Source organism: Netta rufina (genome assembly GCF_964035555.1).
Source record: "Netta rufina genome assembly, chromosome: 2".
In the NCBI taxonomy this organism is placed as follows: Eukaryota; Metazoa; Chordata; class Aves; order Anseriformes; family Anatidae; genus Netta; species Netta rufina.
The window spans coordinates 145,193,633-145,210,983 of record NC_140124.1 but is presented as its reverse complement, the minus strand read 5'-3'; the positions used below and the strand labels follow the sequence as shown (position 1 = coordinate 145,210,983).

General features: G+C 41.5%; 1 protein-coding gene across 2 annotated transcripts in view; it reads left to right on the top strand.

Annotated features, from left to right (window-relative positions):
- Nucleotides 1–17,351, top strand: part of SAMD12 (sterile alpha motif domain containing 12) — a 169,148-nt gene that overhangs the window by 13,820 nt on the left and 137,977 nt on the right. Inside the window, exons 2-3 of one of the 2 annotated variants that reach the window (XM_084282555.1) lie at nt 209–246; nt 2,537–2,715. In XM_084282555.1, the coding sequence (XP_084138681.1) occupies nt 240–246; nt 2,537–2,715 (186 nt within the window). In that variant the 5' untranslated portion in view covers nt 209–239. The remainder of the gene's footprint in view (nt 1–208; nt 247–2,536; nt 2,716–17,351) is intronic. The other variant, XM_084282554.1, reaches the window with a different exon arrangement.

The window sequence follows — 17,351 nt, the reverse complement described above, 5'->3', positions numbered from 1 at the left end:
GTGCTGGAAGGGAGTGCTTTTACGGGGTGGTTAGGGTATCTCCCTTTCTTTTTGTGCAGGAGGGGAATTGCAGTCTTAAATCTGACTGCTAACAGGACAGCTTCCGTATGTATTGGGCCATGGAAAAGTCTGTCTCGGTGGATCACATCTATTTTTTCTGTAGTCTGGAGGGTAAAGTAGTCATTAGTAATTACTTTTTTTCTTTCAGGCAGGTAAATATGATCTAGAAGAGATAGATCATGACGGGTGAGTATGATTTAGGGGAGAGGGAATTTTTTAGTGTCCTAACGCACACTAGAATGTAAATATAAACCACACAACACTCCCTTTGAAACCTCCCTTGGGAGATGAAAAGTGTTAAAGACTCCATCATAAGTCTGTCAGGCTTGTGGTATGGGAACATAATGGCCACGCAGCCAGAGCAGGTGAAGCCTGCAAGCTTCGCTGCAGAAGTAAAAGGGTTTTGACATTTCTTTCTGTTGCAGAAAGAGGTTCAGTAAGGGAAAAATCAAGCAGCTGCGTTCAAGTTTAGCTCCACTGCGGTCTTGTAGCCATGATAAAAGTAAAATCCAGGGAGAGGTAGGTATGGCGTGGATCTAGAAATAAAGGGCTCAAAAGTTAGGAAATGCTTCTCCTGAGATTATTAAGGTTGAAGTGTTTGTATTTTGGATTGACTGAGTGGTGTGGCTGGGAGAATCAGTAGGAGGAGAGGAGTGCCTTGCAGACAGCCGTCTGTTCTCCCTCCTCAGCAGTGAGAGGCGATGTCAGAACGAGGAGACTTGGGTTTTGCTCTGCCTGCAGCCGAGCTCCAGAATCGGTTTGAATGAAGGAAGAGAGGCTTTCAAATAAAAGAGCTGCAGCTAGACTTAAAGAAGAACTGTTCAGAGCTGCCTTGGGAAACTGGGCTCTGTAACAGCTCTCTAGGAAGAAATTGCAGATGCCTGGCCTGCTGAAATGAGACAAGAAGATGGCAGATATGAGCCATGCAGACTGCTGCAGACCTCCTTTCCTTTAGGTTCTCTTATAGCAAGAGTGAAATTTAGTTCCCTTCCAATTTTTACTTTAATATACTGGTTTTCTGTGGACCAGCGACAGATTTTTTTTTTTCATTCTTCTAGAGAGAATGCAGTTTGTAATACAATGTGGCAATTCTTCTTTCCATCACTCAGTGTTGTTAATGAAATGCCCTTCATAATATTCTCTTGGCTTGAACCTAGAATAAGTTTCCGTCCTTAACGTGCAGATGTAGTTACTGTGGTCCTTGTACAAATCACCCGTTGCTTACAAGTATTTGGGTGTTTGTGAAATCCCAAGGGGAAAAGGCAAATTTTTGGTGTTCTGGGTTCGCTTTAATTCTGCACCAAGAAATTTCTATTATTTAGGCCCAAAGTTTTCAGTTAGGATTTGGATTTCAGGTGTATGGATATTCAGTGGGTTGTAGGACCCTTTGCTTTCTGAGCCTGCTGGGGCCTGTTTTCTGTGAGAGGCTTTCGGAGCCGTTCACACGGCTGCTAAAACTGGCAGTTCCCATTCCTTCCCCTGCTCCCCACCCTTTGCGTCTAAGCCAAGCATGGGTAAAAGGGCAGCTTTTATTTCAGTTTCACATTGTTTTTTGGGTTTCTATCTGGGGCTGTTAAATATCTCACCACAGCATAAGAAGGAGGAAGCTGGGGCCATTAAGGGAGCTGCGCTAGAGGTAGCGCAGTTACCCGTGAGCAGGAATACAAAAATCGGATCCGTGCATCAAGGGAAGTCGCCTCAGGATCCATACGTCTTAAAATCTCTGCGTGTGCCAAGGAGGTTGTTAAGGCTGCTTCTCTCCGTGAGTGCTGGAACTGTGAAATTCCAGGCAGAAAACAATTAAACCACCACCATAGCTCTAAATGTGCATTTCTGTGGGACGGTTTGCATTTGTTTTCTTTTTTTTTTCCCCCCTCTGGCTGCTTTCCTTATTCTGCTATCATTAGTCCACACCTCATTATGTGCTCCTAGAGAGTACATCCCTCTTGCTTGTTAGGAGGGTGTGGGTGGTGATTTGCAGTGGAACAAAATGCTGAAGGGGAGATAATCAGCTGGGTAAGGCATTACTCTATGCACAGACCGACTCTCTGTGCACAGCTTACTTATCCCATGTTGGTTAGAGCCTTGCATGTTATAGGTAATGGAAAATGCAATAGAAAAACTTCAACTTACTTGACTAGAAAAGAGAAAAAAAAAAGTGTGACTGAAGGATAAATACATGAGATAGATTGTTCTACACTAGTAAAAGTTGTAAGCTAGGGGACTCAGTAGTGATGCCAGGAGGATATATTTTGACATAGAAACTTGCACAGAATAGCCTTATACAGTGTTGCATTCCCTTGCATTTTCTTCCTCAAATATCTCACCCTGGATCCGTGTCAAGCTATGGACAGTGTTTTTGCCATTATCTGTCATAACTCTGTTACTGTATGGCATTTCTTAGTACTTTGTGATAAATACTTGCAACATTTGGGTTCTTCTTTCCTAAGCAGTGTTTTGTCTTTTTTCCCCCCAGCTATCCATTGCAATCTGAATCCGAATGGTATTGATCACCCTGTCCCCACAGAAGGCATTAATCTGCAACTTGAAGGTGAAGGAGGTGAATCGCCCTCTGCGAAGAACACCAGTGCTCCGAAAGGGCCTGAGTCAAAAGAGACCCCCAAAAAGCAACAAGTGGAACCAGAAATATCTAAAGTGAGTAGAACGGGATCCTTACTTATTTTGGTGAGTCTTTAAGAATCCAGGCATTTTGAAGTCCTGACTACTGCTTAAAAAGCATTCATCATCCTGTTAAAGACATACAAAGGTGCAAAAATAAGTCTAAGGAAGTGGGTGTTACGGAAGGGAGGTATTGCTGTGGAGTTTTTGCGCACACATCATGGACACTGCACTATTTTATTTCTCTCTGTGTGAAGATAATGATAAATAATGAAAATGCTCTTTTTCAGGCTTTGTGAAGACCTGTTTTGTGAATGATTTGAGTAGCAACCAGAATGGCAATGGATAGGGTTTTTGTTTTTTCTTTTCTTTTTGGTAACTTGTTTATTTGTTTCCTGGAGCAGGTAAAGGAAGAGAAAGGTTTAAACGTATGGATGTTTATATGGACAACTGAGTTCAACAAACTGTTAACTAATTTTAAGAAAAATACTCTGTCAGTTCTTCCATATCTGGTATGTCAGTGAATAAACACACTTCATAGGTGAATCATAAAGACAAATGAAGCATCTGCATCCGTTCATAAGCTGATGAGAGTTTTGCTATTTCTTTGTGTGCAATAGACGTGACTGTGAAGTGCAGGTGAATGTGTGTGCTCCAGACCCTTCAGGGATAGAACAATAATTTGTCACATATTGTTCTAGTTAAAAATGTATCTAATATGAGAGAATATTTTTTTAAAAAATACTAGTAGTTTGGGAGAGATTCTTTAAAAGCCCTATCAGTCTTACTGACCTGCCTAAAAGCAGTTTTTTTGAGGGGATGAAAAATGTCATTGTTACTGAATCTGGTACTTTGGGAGCTAGTAGTGCAAATAAATGACTGTTGCCATCTATCCTTTTTTTTTTTTTTTTTTTTTAAAAGGACCAAAAAAGGCTAGGTACAGTAAGAGTATTTTCTACTGTCATCAATATAGTAAATCTTACAAATAATATGCATACAGTTACAAGGTATTTCACTTTTCGAACAAAATAGCATTAAATGTTTTGAGCAGTAGCCTTAACAATAAAGGTTTGGTATGAATTCTCCATTTGGATATTTGTCTAAAATACCTAGTTATGAATAAGAACACCTTACGCTCATTTCATTCTGTCTTTATCAGCTCGATCCAGTTGTTAACTCTATTAACTAGATCAAGTTCAAGCTGGCATTGATTAAAGTCTGTCTCTCTTTGGGCTCTGATCCAAGTGGGTCCTTCCCACCTTGGGGTATTCTATGAAAATCACTGTTGTTTGTAGTCTGTTTTGGGGCTGGTGATCAAGTGTATTGATGATTTCTCTTGAGCCCTTGGAGAACAGGCTTGTGCTTAGTTGGAATCATCCGTTTGGTGTAAAGACCACCAAATTTTGGATGAGCTTTGAGACAAAGCTCAGCTAAAAATGTGTTTACCCAGCCTTTCACTTAGAAAAGCAATCTGACTCTGCCCTGTTTTGACCTCACCAGATGCAGATCTGCCCTGTATTGAAAGCTCAAGTACGTTAAACTCGGAAGAGATCTTACAAGCTTAGGCATGAACGAGCTTAGTGATGCAATAGAGCTTCCAGATGAGAATGGGCTCATGTAGCTGACACGGAACACAGGCAGATCAGGCTTGTCTTTGCTTGCAAAAGACTTATTCTAGTGGAAAATTGGAATGAGATACATTGGTGATTTAATATAATGGAGCCTCTCTCTACTATGTGAGCTGTACCTGTTGGATTGATGGATGGGAAACCATTTCTGTGCTAGGGATAGACAGTAAAAAGAGGGAGTGTAGAGCTCTGAATGTAGTGAAATCAGCCGTTGGTTTCCTAAATCTGATTACAAGAGCTTTATTTAACGTGAGTTGGGCATTTTTCACATTTAACACAGAACTGGCAAAATAACCCCACCCCAAACTAAATTTTTTGCTTGATGGAATAAGCTTGGCATAATAATATCAAGCTAATGAAGTGGGCTGCTCTTTGTGAGTGCCTTGTTCATAACTTCTTTGTGTGTGTGTGCCTGTGTGTGGCATTAACTTTGTGACGTTTCTCATCTGGATTCATGTTATAGCCTGAGGTGGCCTGTCTTTTCAGACTTGCTCTACTTAAATGTCAAAACTGTGTTGCTTTATCCTCTAAAATGTGAATGTAGAGTTGGGATTGTCACTTGTGTGGCTTTAGGAGTTGAAGCAAGCTGTCATTATGAAACTTTATACATGCAATCATACCCGTACAGTGAAAAGATGAGAAGGAATAGAGGCAAGTATTGTAAATAAAACATTGGGGCAGATCCATTTGTTCTATATTTCCTCATTGCTCAGTTATTTTTAAAAAGGCTTCTTTGCAATCCTGTGCATTCAGATAATATTTAAACATGCTCCATATCCACAGGGGTGAGACATACATTGCACAAAGCATTGCAATGTATCGAATGCAATTTAGGCTGCCTCACAGACTTTCTTCTCTGCTTTCAGCTTTCTAATTTGTCTTCATTGGGACCAATTCCAGCACTTTAAACCCCTGGCAGCTCTAAGGTTTTGCTGTCCAAAGAAACAGAGTCTCCTTTCTAATAGAGCGTGTTCTTCTTTTTCTGTCTTCAGCTATGGTTTTGCAGAACAGTAATAATTCATGGGCTACAGATAGATTTAAAGTTCTTCTGCAGCTACTGAGTTGCAAATAGGGGAATACAAGTATTTGTTTCTATATCTGGGATGCAGACAGCAGAAAGTGTAGATTCATTGAAGGAGCTCTCATTTAGAAGCTCTTGATGAGTGTGGAATCTAATTTTCATAGGCAGAGGTGTGATTTTAAAGAATAATGGAGTCATGATCACAGTCTTCCTCAAACGCTGCTAAGGAACCAGCTAGTTACGTATAAAAAATACAAGGAAGTCTGAAAAACGCCACAATTACTCATATTTAAACTGATGTGTTTCGTTCATTGAGAGGCTGATAATATATAGGAGATAATACAAATTAAAGAAATTATTGAAGTGTTAAAATAGCTTTATGTATTTAAAAGTGTGTGTTTATGGATACAAATATGTATACTTTCCTGGTTAGTAAATGATTTTCAGTGTTCAGATTGTATAAAATAATCAGTCTGAGTGGACAGTCTTACAGAGCAGAAAACTTAATTGGAGAAAGGAAGGATGCTTCACGTATATCTATCGATATAGATATAAAAATAGTGTATAAAATTCATTTAACTACCACCTTCTGCCTGTCATATGTGTTTTCTGGAATTCTTATCTTTATTTCATTAAAATGCTGCTTCTGGTTGCTATGGTCTGTTTGGTTTTATTTATTTTTTTTAATAGAACTCTACTCAGTAGCTCCCACTGGCCTGACTCATGTTTATCCAGAGATAATTTAGGGTACTGAGAGCTTTACTATACTTTTCAAGTCCCATATTTTTGTCAGTATAGGCTTTAACAGAGGAAGCCTTTCCTAACAAGGTTCAGAAAGGCCTCTCTTACAGAAGTGCTAGCTTTATCAAGGCTGCCCACATACTGCACTCATGAAGTGCTGTTCAGTGTGAGCGTGACCCCCAAATCTGGTCTGTCACTTATTAAAGGTCTGTCACTTATTAAAAGACTGTTTCTTAAGTAAGGTGCATATATCTGATGACACATATTGCCTCGTGTGGGAGCAGCAGTGGCAAATAATAGACCTTTTAATGTTAACCACTAGTTAGACTTTTGTGTTAGTAATAGCAGATTTTTATCTGACTTAGGGACAAATTAACAGTCCTTTAAAATGCTCATGAAAACTCTGGAAGGAAATTGGTAAATAGAGAGGTGTTTTGTCTTGCCTTCTGCTGATGACTGCCGTGTAGACACCAGTAGAGTGTACATTTTGTTAGAGTGTGGCTCAGTAACTCTTCCGGTTGCTTTTGCTTTCTTTAAAAAAAAAAAAAAAAGCTTTTTCAAAGTGACACTGAACAACACTGAAGGACTGACTGAGCTCGCTACCAAGAGGATGAGCATTTATCACAGCTTTCTGGGCCCAGCTCAGGGTCGATGGGTGTGGAAGCAGCTCCTCTGGCTTCCTGAAGAGCTCTGCCCTTCTACAGGAGTACTTGGGGTGCACAGCATAGATATTATTTTGTCAGTTACTCAAAAAAAATCTCTAACAGAAGAACAAAAAAAATATTTTTCTGTAGAAAAGATCTCTAGGTTTTTTAATCAGTGGCTTCTGTTTCACAGTATTATCCTTTGTAGTCAAACTTATAAAATGAGTAGGATGAAGAGAGGGTTTTTGCCAAGCCGCAGTCCTGGTGATATGAGTAACGTTACATACATGTACGTATTCGTAACAGCTGCTCAACCATTTTATTTTTTTTGTAATTGGTTGAGACACATCAACAGCCACTGAGTGGGTTGGTTGGTGAAGCTTTACCATTTTGCTTTGTTTTCCAACTATTCCCATCTTCTTTGTGGTGGCCTCGTGGGGTATGTAAACAAGAACCCAGACTGAACTGGCTGAAACCCAAAAGGATTTTGGCCAAGTGGAGGTTGAGCGTGACCCCGTCTGGTCTGTTCCACTCAGGTGCTGAAATGTTTGTGGACACCTTTCTTCCTCTCTCAGCTTACAATTTGTTTGTGATCTCTGATGTCTGAAGTCTCAAAACTGTGCAGTGGACTCATATCCTGAGCAGTGAAACAGGAATGCTGGGTGACCCTGTGTGTTTCCAGCAGCTGAGGCTGATGTTTTTATCCCTCACTGGCTGGCATGAAGTGCTGGAGGAACCCTACCTGTAGGGCAGAATTTAACTGCTTGGTACAGAATTTAAATTGTAAGTAGCCAGGGAGACAAGAAACCAATCTGTCTGCTGCAGTCCTCTAAGTCAGCTAGTTGTAGGACAAATGCCTGATTCGGGGTCCAAATGTATTCCCAATAGTGTTTTTCCCCATTCTGCGTCTTCCATTCCTGTTATGAATAGCGTTCTGTGATGCCCCATGTTTTTTGCAGCAAGATTTCTGCATTCATTATAAAAGATCTGTCTTCTCCAGTTCATCGTGACTGCGTACCTGGGGATTCGGAAATATCAGCTGCCCTGACAGCAGCTGCATGTAAGTGGGAGATCTTGCCTGACCTCATTTGTTGTGTTCTGCCCAGGACAGCGAAGGGAAAAGAAGGGCATCTTGCAAAGGACCATTATTCTTTTCCTTCCCTGTCTCAAGATGAGATTACTCTCCTACTGCTTCTCTTTTTTTTTCCTTTCTCCCCACAGGAATTCAAAATAACTAGCTCAGGCTAATGCTTAGCTCTTTAGGTGGCTGTAAGTAGAGCAGATGAAATTTACTCGCAGAAGACAAGACCACTGTTGACCTTCCGAACTATTTGAAGAGATCCTTTACAAGTAAGGCCTATCGCTGCATCAGGATACCAGGAAGAGAAAATCCTCTTTTTCAGGCCTCTTACAGTTGCACTTTCACCAAAAAAAAATCAATGAAAACATTTTAGGTGCCTGCATGTGCATGGTGTGTGCACGTGAAGGAAGGCAGGGTGCTGGAAGCATTGCAGCCCGTGACCCTATGGTGGGGCTGGGGGCTGCACAAATCCCCAGCAAAATGGTGCTTTCTGCTGCAGGGGGTGAATGCCTCTGTGTGTAGGTTAGGCAAGAGCAGATGGTTACAAAGAGGCAGCTGAGGGAGCATAAGGAGGGAAACGTCGTCTCTTCAGGCTTCTATTGTCCTGTGAAAGCTATCAGTGTGAAATATGTGTGCTTTTCCGTTAGAGCAGTGTGAAAAGGAGCAGCGACTGCAGGATGTATTAGCAAACAAGTAGTAAAGAGACGTGGCAGTACTCTAGAAATAAGTGGGATGCCTGATGCTATAGGCACATGTAGGCACAGACGCATTGTTTAAAAGAACTTCTCTTCGGGGAAAAAGAAACACAGATAAAGAGATGGAGCGGCTTTTAGAGGAAAAAAGCAATTCCATGCAGCGTGCAGATGCATAATGTACTTACACTGCCTGTTCTGCTCGCCTTGTTCTGAAGCTGCTCCACAAAGCCATCCAAAACCGCTGCTTTCACTTTGAAGCTACTCTAAGGGCTTCCCGGAGATTGCTTTAAAAATAAATCAGTATTTTAATGACACAGCTGCCTTGGTGGAGAAGAAAAAGTATAGAATTGTCCTTTAAAGAAAATAATAGAATACTGATTAGAGGGATTACAAAATGTATTATAGAACCAATTTAGCATTTAAAATAGGAAAGCGGTTTAATGCCTCACTGCTGGCACTGTGAGTTCTGCAAATAGTGCATCTCATCTGAGTTATAACAATAATTTCATTAATCTGCCACATGTGTTTGCTGGACACTTGTGACAAAACTGATTAGCAGTCGCTGTAGTCCACCTTTCTCTCTACAAGTGTTTTTTTTTTTCTTTACCATTTTGAAAAAATGACATAATTGCTTAGCACTGCAAGTGAAATGTGTCACAATCACAAAAGGGGTGTGTGAGCATAATAGCCCCGATAGTGTCTGAAGGGCATTTCTTGTGTTATCAACTTGTCAAGCTTTCACTCAGTGCAGAGGTGTGCGAAGGAAGGAAGTGATTTCATTAAGGGTCTGGAAAAGGATGGCTGGGGGCGGAATGGAGTCCGTCTTTCCCTCGGTTACAATGAGTGGAATTGAGCTCGTTGATGATGAGGGCAACTTAATTTAAGTGTCTGCGTGTAACCTAGGTATCTAAACTCCTATTATTTTTTTGCTGAAGATCCAGTCAACGTACTCAGAAGAGCATAGAGAGGGTTTAGATTTGACCTGAAGTGAGCACTGCTCAGCAGAGTCTGCCTACACTTCATGGACTACACTGATGTGAATTTAGGTATCCTAATCTCAGAAAGAACTTTGTGCTCAACCTTACTAGCTAATGAGCCTTTGTTTGATACTGAAATGGTTACTAATGTCTAATGGAGGTGAAATGTTTTAGAAGACCATGTTTCAGAAATTGCATTTATCTCAAAAATCATGTTTACACTTAGGGCAAACTAGACACAGGAATACAGCTGTGTTCAATATGATTTTCTAGCAAGCAAATGCTACCTAATCTGGAACAAGTCTGTCCTTTGGATTAAAAGGAAAAGATTGGAGTGTGTATTCCCCCACCCACCCACTTTCTTTTAATAGGTCTTGGACTTCAGAAATCTGTTACTCTTCTCTAGAAGTGAAATTCCTGATGTGTGGATCATTTTTTCCAGCTGTAGAAAGAAGATAATTAGGATGAGTTAAAACAGACTTGGAATAAACTTGCTACCAATCTTTTCTTGTACATGTGTAACATTGGTTCTCCAAACGCTTTGCCATGTGTGCCTAAAACCTGGAAAACACTGACTTGGGCAGGATGCTCCAGAATAATAAATGCTGTGGTGCATTTTCTGCATGCTCTCATTCTCCTCCGTGGAATAGATTCACCAGCTGGTGGGTAATGGTGAAGGCCTCCTCTGGTGCTTTGTCTGCTGTACACCCAATTAAAAGAGGGGTTGACGTAGGACACTGTTCCACCACAGTTCCCAAAAAGCACAGTGGGGTTTGGTATATGCTGCCTTCTGCAAGCCTTAATTAATTTTTGATGGATGGTGTAGATGGGATTTTCCATTTTTGTAAGGACTTTACTTTGGGGAGGATTTTGGAGAACTTTTAATGCTTCTTGCGTCTTGCCTATGATTCTGATTGGAAGTATTTGGTGGCTGGGAACTTACTAGCATGTGCATGGTGTTAGGTGCTGAGGGAAACCTTGTCTCATTCAGGGCCTTTAGGCATTGTAAAAATGCTGACAATAACACCTGAAATCGAGGAGGCTTTCTAGTATGCTTTGATTTCACATTTCGCAAATAGTTTTTTGACTGTTTCTGAATGTAGATGGCAGTCAGAAGGGTTTCTGGTTTATCTCTACTCCATGGCCAGCTTCAGATTACTGTGTAGCTGTTGTGCCAGTGCAGGCAGCTGAAAGATAACTCCCAAATGTCCAAGATGACATCTTCTGTGATGCTTTGTATTATCAGTGAAGCAAGCAGACGGTAAGGAGAACATCATGTTTAATGAGAGACAATTCTTCCCTTTCTCCCTGTAATTTTTTTGACCAACTGATTAGTAAGTAGCATGGGGTTCCTATGACTGATTAAGAGTGATGTAGCCCTCACTCTTGCTTTGCCTGAAATGGGAGATGCTGATGCTGGTTCTTGTGGTGCATCACTACCAGAGCCCACCTATGCCTGCTTACGTCTGAATAACCAACAGGATCTGCTCAGGGCTTCCTAGCAGTCTGACTGTGAGTTTGCAGCAAAAGCAAAAGCTCAGCATGGTTTTTGGGAGACTTCTATGCCCGTTTTATATCTCACAGCAGCTAACAGGTGTGATCTTTCTCCTTGCAACCTCAAGAGCTCTGCCAGCAGAAGCAGCAGCAGCAAAATACTGGGGAGAGGGAGCAAGGCTGCTGCGTTGGGCAGTAGCACACTGTTAAATTGACCATTTTTCACAAGAAAAACGTTGTGTTTCCAGCTTGCCTAGAGGTTAGCCACGCAGCAGTCATCAACACGTTCTGAAGTAAGAATTCCTCTGTCTCCTTTACCCCCTAATTCCTCACCCAGGGTTCATGGACATTGTTGGTAGGGACTGTTCTCAGAAGATACAGTTGGTAGAGTGAATATTTCTAATTTTATCAAATGTCTAGGAATGAATAATGTTGTGATGCATCAAGCTGTGACTCTAGGGTTAAATGTGCCCTTGACGTGCATATCTAGAAGTAGAAAACCTTCAGCTCTGAACAAGGTAGAGTTACTGCTCATCTCAAGGCCTTTTTTTCCTACTCTTTACATACAGCATCTTGTAAGTGGGTTTTATGTTCTGCCTATTTCCCTTTTTCTCCAATGTCTGTAAGTGCATCCATCAACTACTGATGACTTTGCTGACCTAGACACCCTCTACTTTTTTGCCTTTTTTCCCTTGCTTTAAACAAAAGCATGATAATAGAGTCTGTATCTAATGGTTTTGGAATCGCTATTAATTCATCTTTCATTCAAGGCTGATTGCTTTCAATCTTAGCAGTACGCTTTAGATTGCCAAGGATTTTCTGAATGTTTTCATTATGAAAAAGTAGATGTGACTGAACTTCAGCATACCTTTGCTGATACACCGTCCTTTCTTTAAATACAGCTTGTATCTAAATTTGAAGATTATTTTAACTAATTGCTGTCCTTGCTGATTAAGTAGAAAAACATTTTCTGGTACAATTTCCATCATGATTAACATCTTCTCCTTCAGACGTGACTGTCTCGAACATTTTTCTCCTGGTGACTCAGACATTTTGCTCTTCTTTTGGTTTGTCTTGAAGAAAAAAATAATTTTATTGTCAATATTTCATCTTTAGATGTGATTGGTGATACTCATAGACCCAGTGAGGAAAACTGTGACTGTTACTCCATGTAGTAAAGTTTCCCAAAACTTTTACTGCTGATTGTAGAAGAAGATTCTGAAAATGAAGTGCTTGTTAAGGTTCATGCTTACTCAACTGTCACTGCTGTTTTCTTTTTCTGTATGGAAGGCTACTTCATGGCTTGCAAACTATAGCTAGTTGTTTGTACTAACTAGTAGCTGAGTGATTATTTGGAAAAAGGGGTTTTGGCCTAAGAATTATCAGTGTTGTTTTTCTTAGCTGTTATTTAATTTTCTCTTAATATCTGGCAAAATAACTTTGGTAGTTGAAGCATTTCATTTTTAAACAGTATTTCTGAAGGGGAGAAAAACAACAGTGCCAAATGAGGTGCTCAGATCAGTGTTCAGCATGGTGATAAAATCTCAAATTCAGATGAAATTCAGTTACTCGTGTGTGTCCATTGGAATATGTTGCCTGTTTTGCTGGAAGGGAGACAGTAAAAGACATTAACTTTTTTTTTTTCCCTGTTAACTTTTTCTCCCCACATTGGTTTCCAGGTTGCAAAGGACACAAAAATGCTGATAAAATCCAGAAAGAATAATAGCGGAGAAGGCAGTTGCATTAACTTTTGATTCCACAAAGAACACTGTAAAATGCAGTCAGGTTAAATGAATAGGCCTGACACTTGGTGGGGTAAAAAAAACAATACAGAGCGCATCTTATTGTGCTATAAAATAGTTTACACAAACTGCAAGTGATGCTAAAAACTGAAAATAAAATGAGAGGATAGAACTGGGCTTGAAAATAAGATCAGCACTTCTATACGTGGCGTGATGATGGCAAATGAGGCTAAGTCGTTGCTGATGAGATTTTTATTCAGCTCTCTTTTCTGCATGATCATCTTCATCTTCCTCCCTAACACACTCTCCCATGGTTAAGCTTTTGTTCTGGGTTTGTGGATTTTGTTTGTGTTTTTAATTCGTTTTTTTTTTTCTTCTTTTTCCTTTTTTTTTTTTTCCATTGACAAACCTGGTACACTTCAGGATCTTACAGAGCTTTGTACCAGGGCATCTCTGAGGAAGCACCTCACCAGCTTTACCAAATTCTTTAGTTTGTCCTGATGAATAAGAGATGAGAATTGGATGCTCTTTCGGTGAAACAGGTGCAAAATTTTTTTGTTCAGAGAAGTGTAGCTGCTGTCTAATTCCAGAGCTATAATTATATGAGAAGTAAAGTGGGGAGCAGTGAAATTACCCATCTCATCACCTGGGAGATCTCAAAGGGTCAAAATAAAAAGCTGAGGAAGGCACAGGTTATAGGGATAGTAGGTAGATGAAGGAGATCAGGTAAAGATCACAGGCAGTAAAAGGGAATTGGACTGCAAAGGATGAAATAAAGTGTAATGGGAGAAAAAAATCTAGAGCAGAGAAAGGTTAAAAGGAAAAAAAAAAAAAAAAAAAGAAAAATGTTGCTTCTGCATGCAAATAATCTAGAAAACTCAAGCTTCAGTGCTGACCCCAGCAAGCAGGGCTATAAATCATGGTGGAATTTGGAACTTCCCTTCCTATTAGAAAATTACTCTCGTAATGTTATTAATGGGTATTAATTTGCTACATAGAGGAGCAGATTGACTATAACATCTCTGTTAGCAAAATGGATCAGGTGTTTCTCTTTCAATCCTGTTCTAAACAGATTGACAATATTTATTGTATAAAAACAGTAAATTGAATGTTTTGCAGTGACTCCTCAGCAATAATAAATTTTAATCATTATGGAAATTAAATAATCTCAGTATGGCAGGCCAGAGAAATGAGCTGACAGGAACATCGTGCGGTTCAACAAAAGCAAATGCTGAGACCTGTACCTGGAGAGGAGAAATCTCATGTACTAGTAGCTGCTGGAAGCCAGATGGCTGGAAGTGATGTTTGCAGAAAAGGTATTGGGGATCATGGTAGGCACTGTCCCTGGGGGTGTTCAAGGAAAGGTTGGACATGGTGCTCAGGGACGTGGGTTAGTAGGTGACATTGGTGGTAGGGGGGTGGTTGGACCAGATGATCTTGGAAGGCTTTTCCAACCTGAATGACTCTGTGTTACACTGATGAGAGGCTAGAGGCTGAGCCGGGAAATGTCACATGGAACACGTGGAACAAGGTAGATAAGGCTGCAATTTGCAAGGTCCTGCAGTTCTGCCACCTAACCTAACCCATAAAAGTGGCCTAAATGAAAGCTGGAGAGGAACTCTATCAGGGAGTGTAGTGATAGAACGAGGAATAAAGGCTTTGAACAAATGGAGGGGAGATTTAGATTAGATGTAATGTGAAGAAATTCTTCACTCAGAGCACAAAGCGCACATGGGAATTAGGGCTTAAGGTGCACCTTGCTTCTGTTCTTTTTCATAAATTAATTTTAATTACCTAAAAACCAGTGTTAAAAATAAACCCAGGGCACAGGATGGGAGGTGCAGGGCAGACCCTGTGGCCGAGGGGCAGCCTTTCTCTCTGGCAAGCCAAATGGCCTGGGGGAGCCAGCCCCAGAAAAGGGGCCCTCACAGCCCCAACCCTCCTCCTCCTTTGCTGAGCTTCTGGGCACCCTGATGGCCAACTTGTGTGGTGGGAAGATGACTAGAAAGAGCAAGGTGAGCGGCAGGCCTCTCGGTGTGAGGACAGCCATGCAGTCCGAGGAAGCACTGAGCAGGAATGCACCTAACGCAAAGAAGTGTCATGGGCAGAGGGATACAGCCTCTGTGGCACTGCAGTGACACAGGGAACAGGCCGTCCCCTTGACCATACAGCCACGGGGGGCATGGGCCTAACCACTGGCGTGGTGGTGGTGTAGAGCGAAGGCAGGAGCACCAGGCAGACAGCCATGGGGAGCAGAGGCATGCCAGTTGTCCAGAACGGAGCATGGGACCAAGCCAGGGCCATAAAACAGATGGCAGCATTGAACCTGTGCATGGAAATCAGCCCAACAGTGGTGTGCGACCTAGGGTTGGAACTGGACGACCTCTTGGTTCATCACTCTGGCCTGAAAACATTCCAGACAGAAGGCATCTTGTTTGGGCAGTTCCAGGCAAGGACTGGCCTGTCCTGCTGCCAAACACCATGGAGCCCATGGAGCTGGATCCATGAGATGTGCAGGAGCCGATGGAAGTGGATCCACCTCGGCCAGAGCAGACCTGGGGCTACCCTGGCATGTCTTTGCTACCTACCAGCGTTGCAGCAGTGCCCGGCGAGCTCCCTACTCGTCGCTCAGGCTCCATCCCAAGCATTAGCTTGGAGCCACCAAACACCATGGATGTCCCGCAGGCTCACCTGCAAGATGTCCCGGCAATAAACAACTCTTGCCGATTCTCAGGGGTTGTGTGAGTGCTTCTTTCCCATCCCCCAGCCCTTGTTTGTGAGGTGGCATCCCTTCTGCACAGAGCCTGGAGGAACAGCACGAGAGAGGACCCAGCTTCCTTCGGGCTGCTGCGCTGGGGTGACAGGAGGAGTCCCTGAGGGCCACCATGCACCTTTAACATTTGTGAAAACAGACTGAGGGGTGAAAATAGTAATGTAACCAATTATAGGTGGCTAATTTCTTATATTTGGAATGAGTTTCTATATCTGAGTAATTGGTAATGACAAACATGGAGAAGGCTCAGGTAATCAACAACTTTGCCTCTGTCTGCACTGGTAGACAGGCTTCTCAAGTTTTTAATTTCCCTGAACCCATAGATAGAGGCTGGGGGATCAAAGTCCCACCCACTGTAAGTGAAGAGCAGGTTCGAGACCACCTGATGAATCCAAGCAGGTACAAGTGTATGGGACCTGATGACATGAATCCCAAGGTCCTGAGGGAATTGGCTGATGGAGTTGCCAAGCCTCTCTCCATCATAGTTGAAAAGTCTTGTCATTTGGGCGATGACCCTGGTGAGTGGAAAAATGGAAGCGTCATGCCCCTGCTCTTCAACAATTAAAGAATTGAACAAAGAGCAGTACTCTTCAACAATTAAAGCAATTAGGAGACATTTCTTCTCAGAAAGAGAAAGGCATTGGAACGGGTTGTGCAGGGAGGTTGTGGAGTCACCGTTCCTGGGGGTGTTCAAGGAAAGGTTGGACGTGGTGCTTAGGGACATGGTTTAGTGGGTGACATTAGTAGTAAGGGGATGGTTGGACCAGATGATCTTGGAGGGCTTTTCCAACCTTAATTTTTCTATGATTCTTTGACTCTTGCAATCTGGATGAAATATAAAAATAATAATTGTAAAATAATAAAAAGTTGTAATACTTTTTCAAAGAAATAGAGGAGAAATAGGTTAAATGTGGAAGAAACCTTCACCTCCATATCATCTCCTCTGTAAGAATATGGGAAGATATTTTCATCTCATCAAGGAAACCTTGAAGCTTCCAGTAATCTTGAGGCTAGATGCCTCTCATCTAGGGACAGTCGGAAGGTAGTTGGCTTCAATGAAAAATTGCTGTTGACTGAGGAGGTTTTGGAAACGTGTCCTCATAAGCAACCAGTAATAAAATGTTAATTTATAATCGTAAAATAGTAGTATCGCTGGTAGGTACTAGATGAGAGTAGTTCAAAGTGGGAAACTTAAATGAGAAAGTGAAATGAGAGAAATGGAAAGAGAAAGGGGGGACTGATTGTTAAAAGCTGCTGCAGCTGCTCCTTGGAGCGTGTGGGCTGTCTCATGAGAGGTGAGCAGGAGAAGAGGTTAAACAGCACAGAAGAGACGAGGCAAGTGAGAGAGAAAATGTGAAAAGTACCGTACATTGCTAGGAGAAAGCTGAACTCCATAAAAGTTGCATTATCTGGAAGCCACATGCAGTGGCTTGCAAAACTGGGTCTGTCAAAATGCTGCCTGTCAGTAGATGGTGCTCTTTATATCAGCTATTTACTCATGCTCCTTACGCTTGGCTGTGTTTTCATGTAAAAGGTCTGGTAACATTCCTTAACAGTTCATTTCTCTGAATTCTGATGTCTAGGAGATTAGAAAACTCGGAGGCTTTGGCAGGACTGCCAAAAAAAAAAAAAAAAAAAAAAAAAAGAAAAAAGGTGTTGACTAGATTCCTTTGAAACATCTTCCATCCTTGAATTTTTTTCAACTTTTTTTGCTTGAGAACATGCATTGTTTTCAACTTCAACAAACTCAGAAGCTTTCAGCATGAAAACCTTGAACAAAAATTGTGGATTGGAGGGTGTTTAAGAGTAGAATTCAGTTACATATCTGACCTGAGAGACACTGCGACAACGTGATCTACAATAAAGCTGCAGAGCA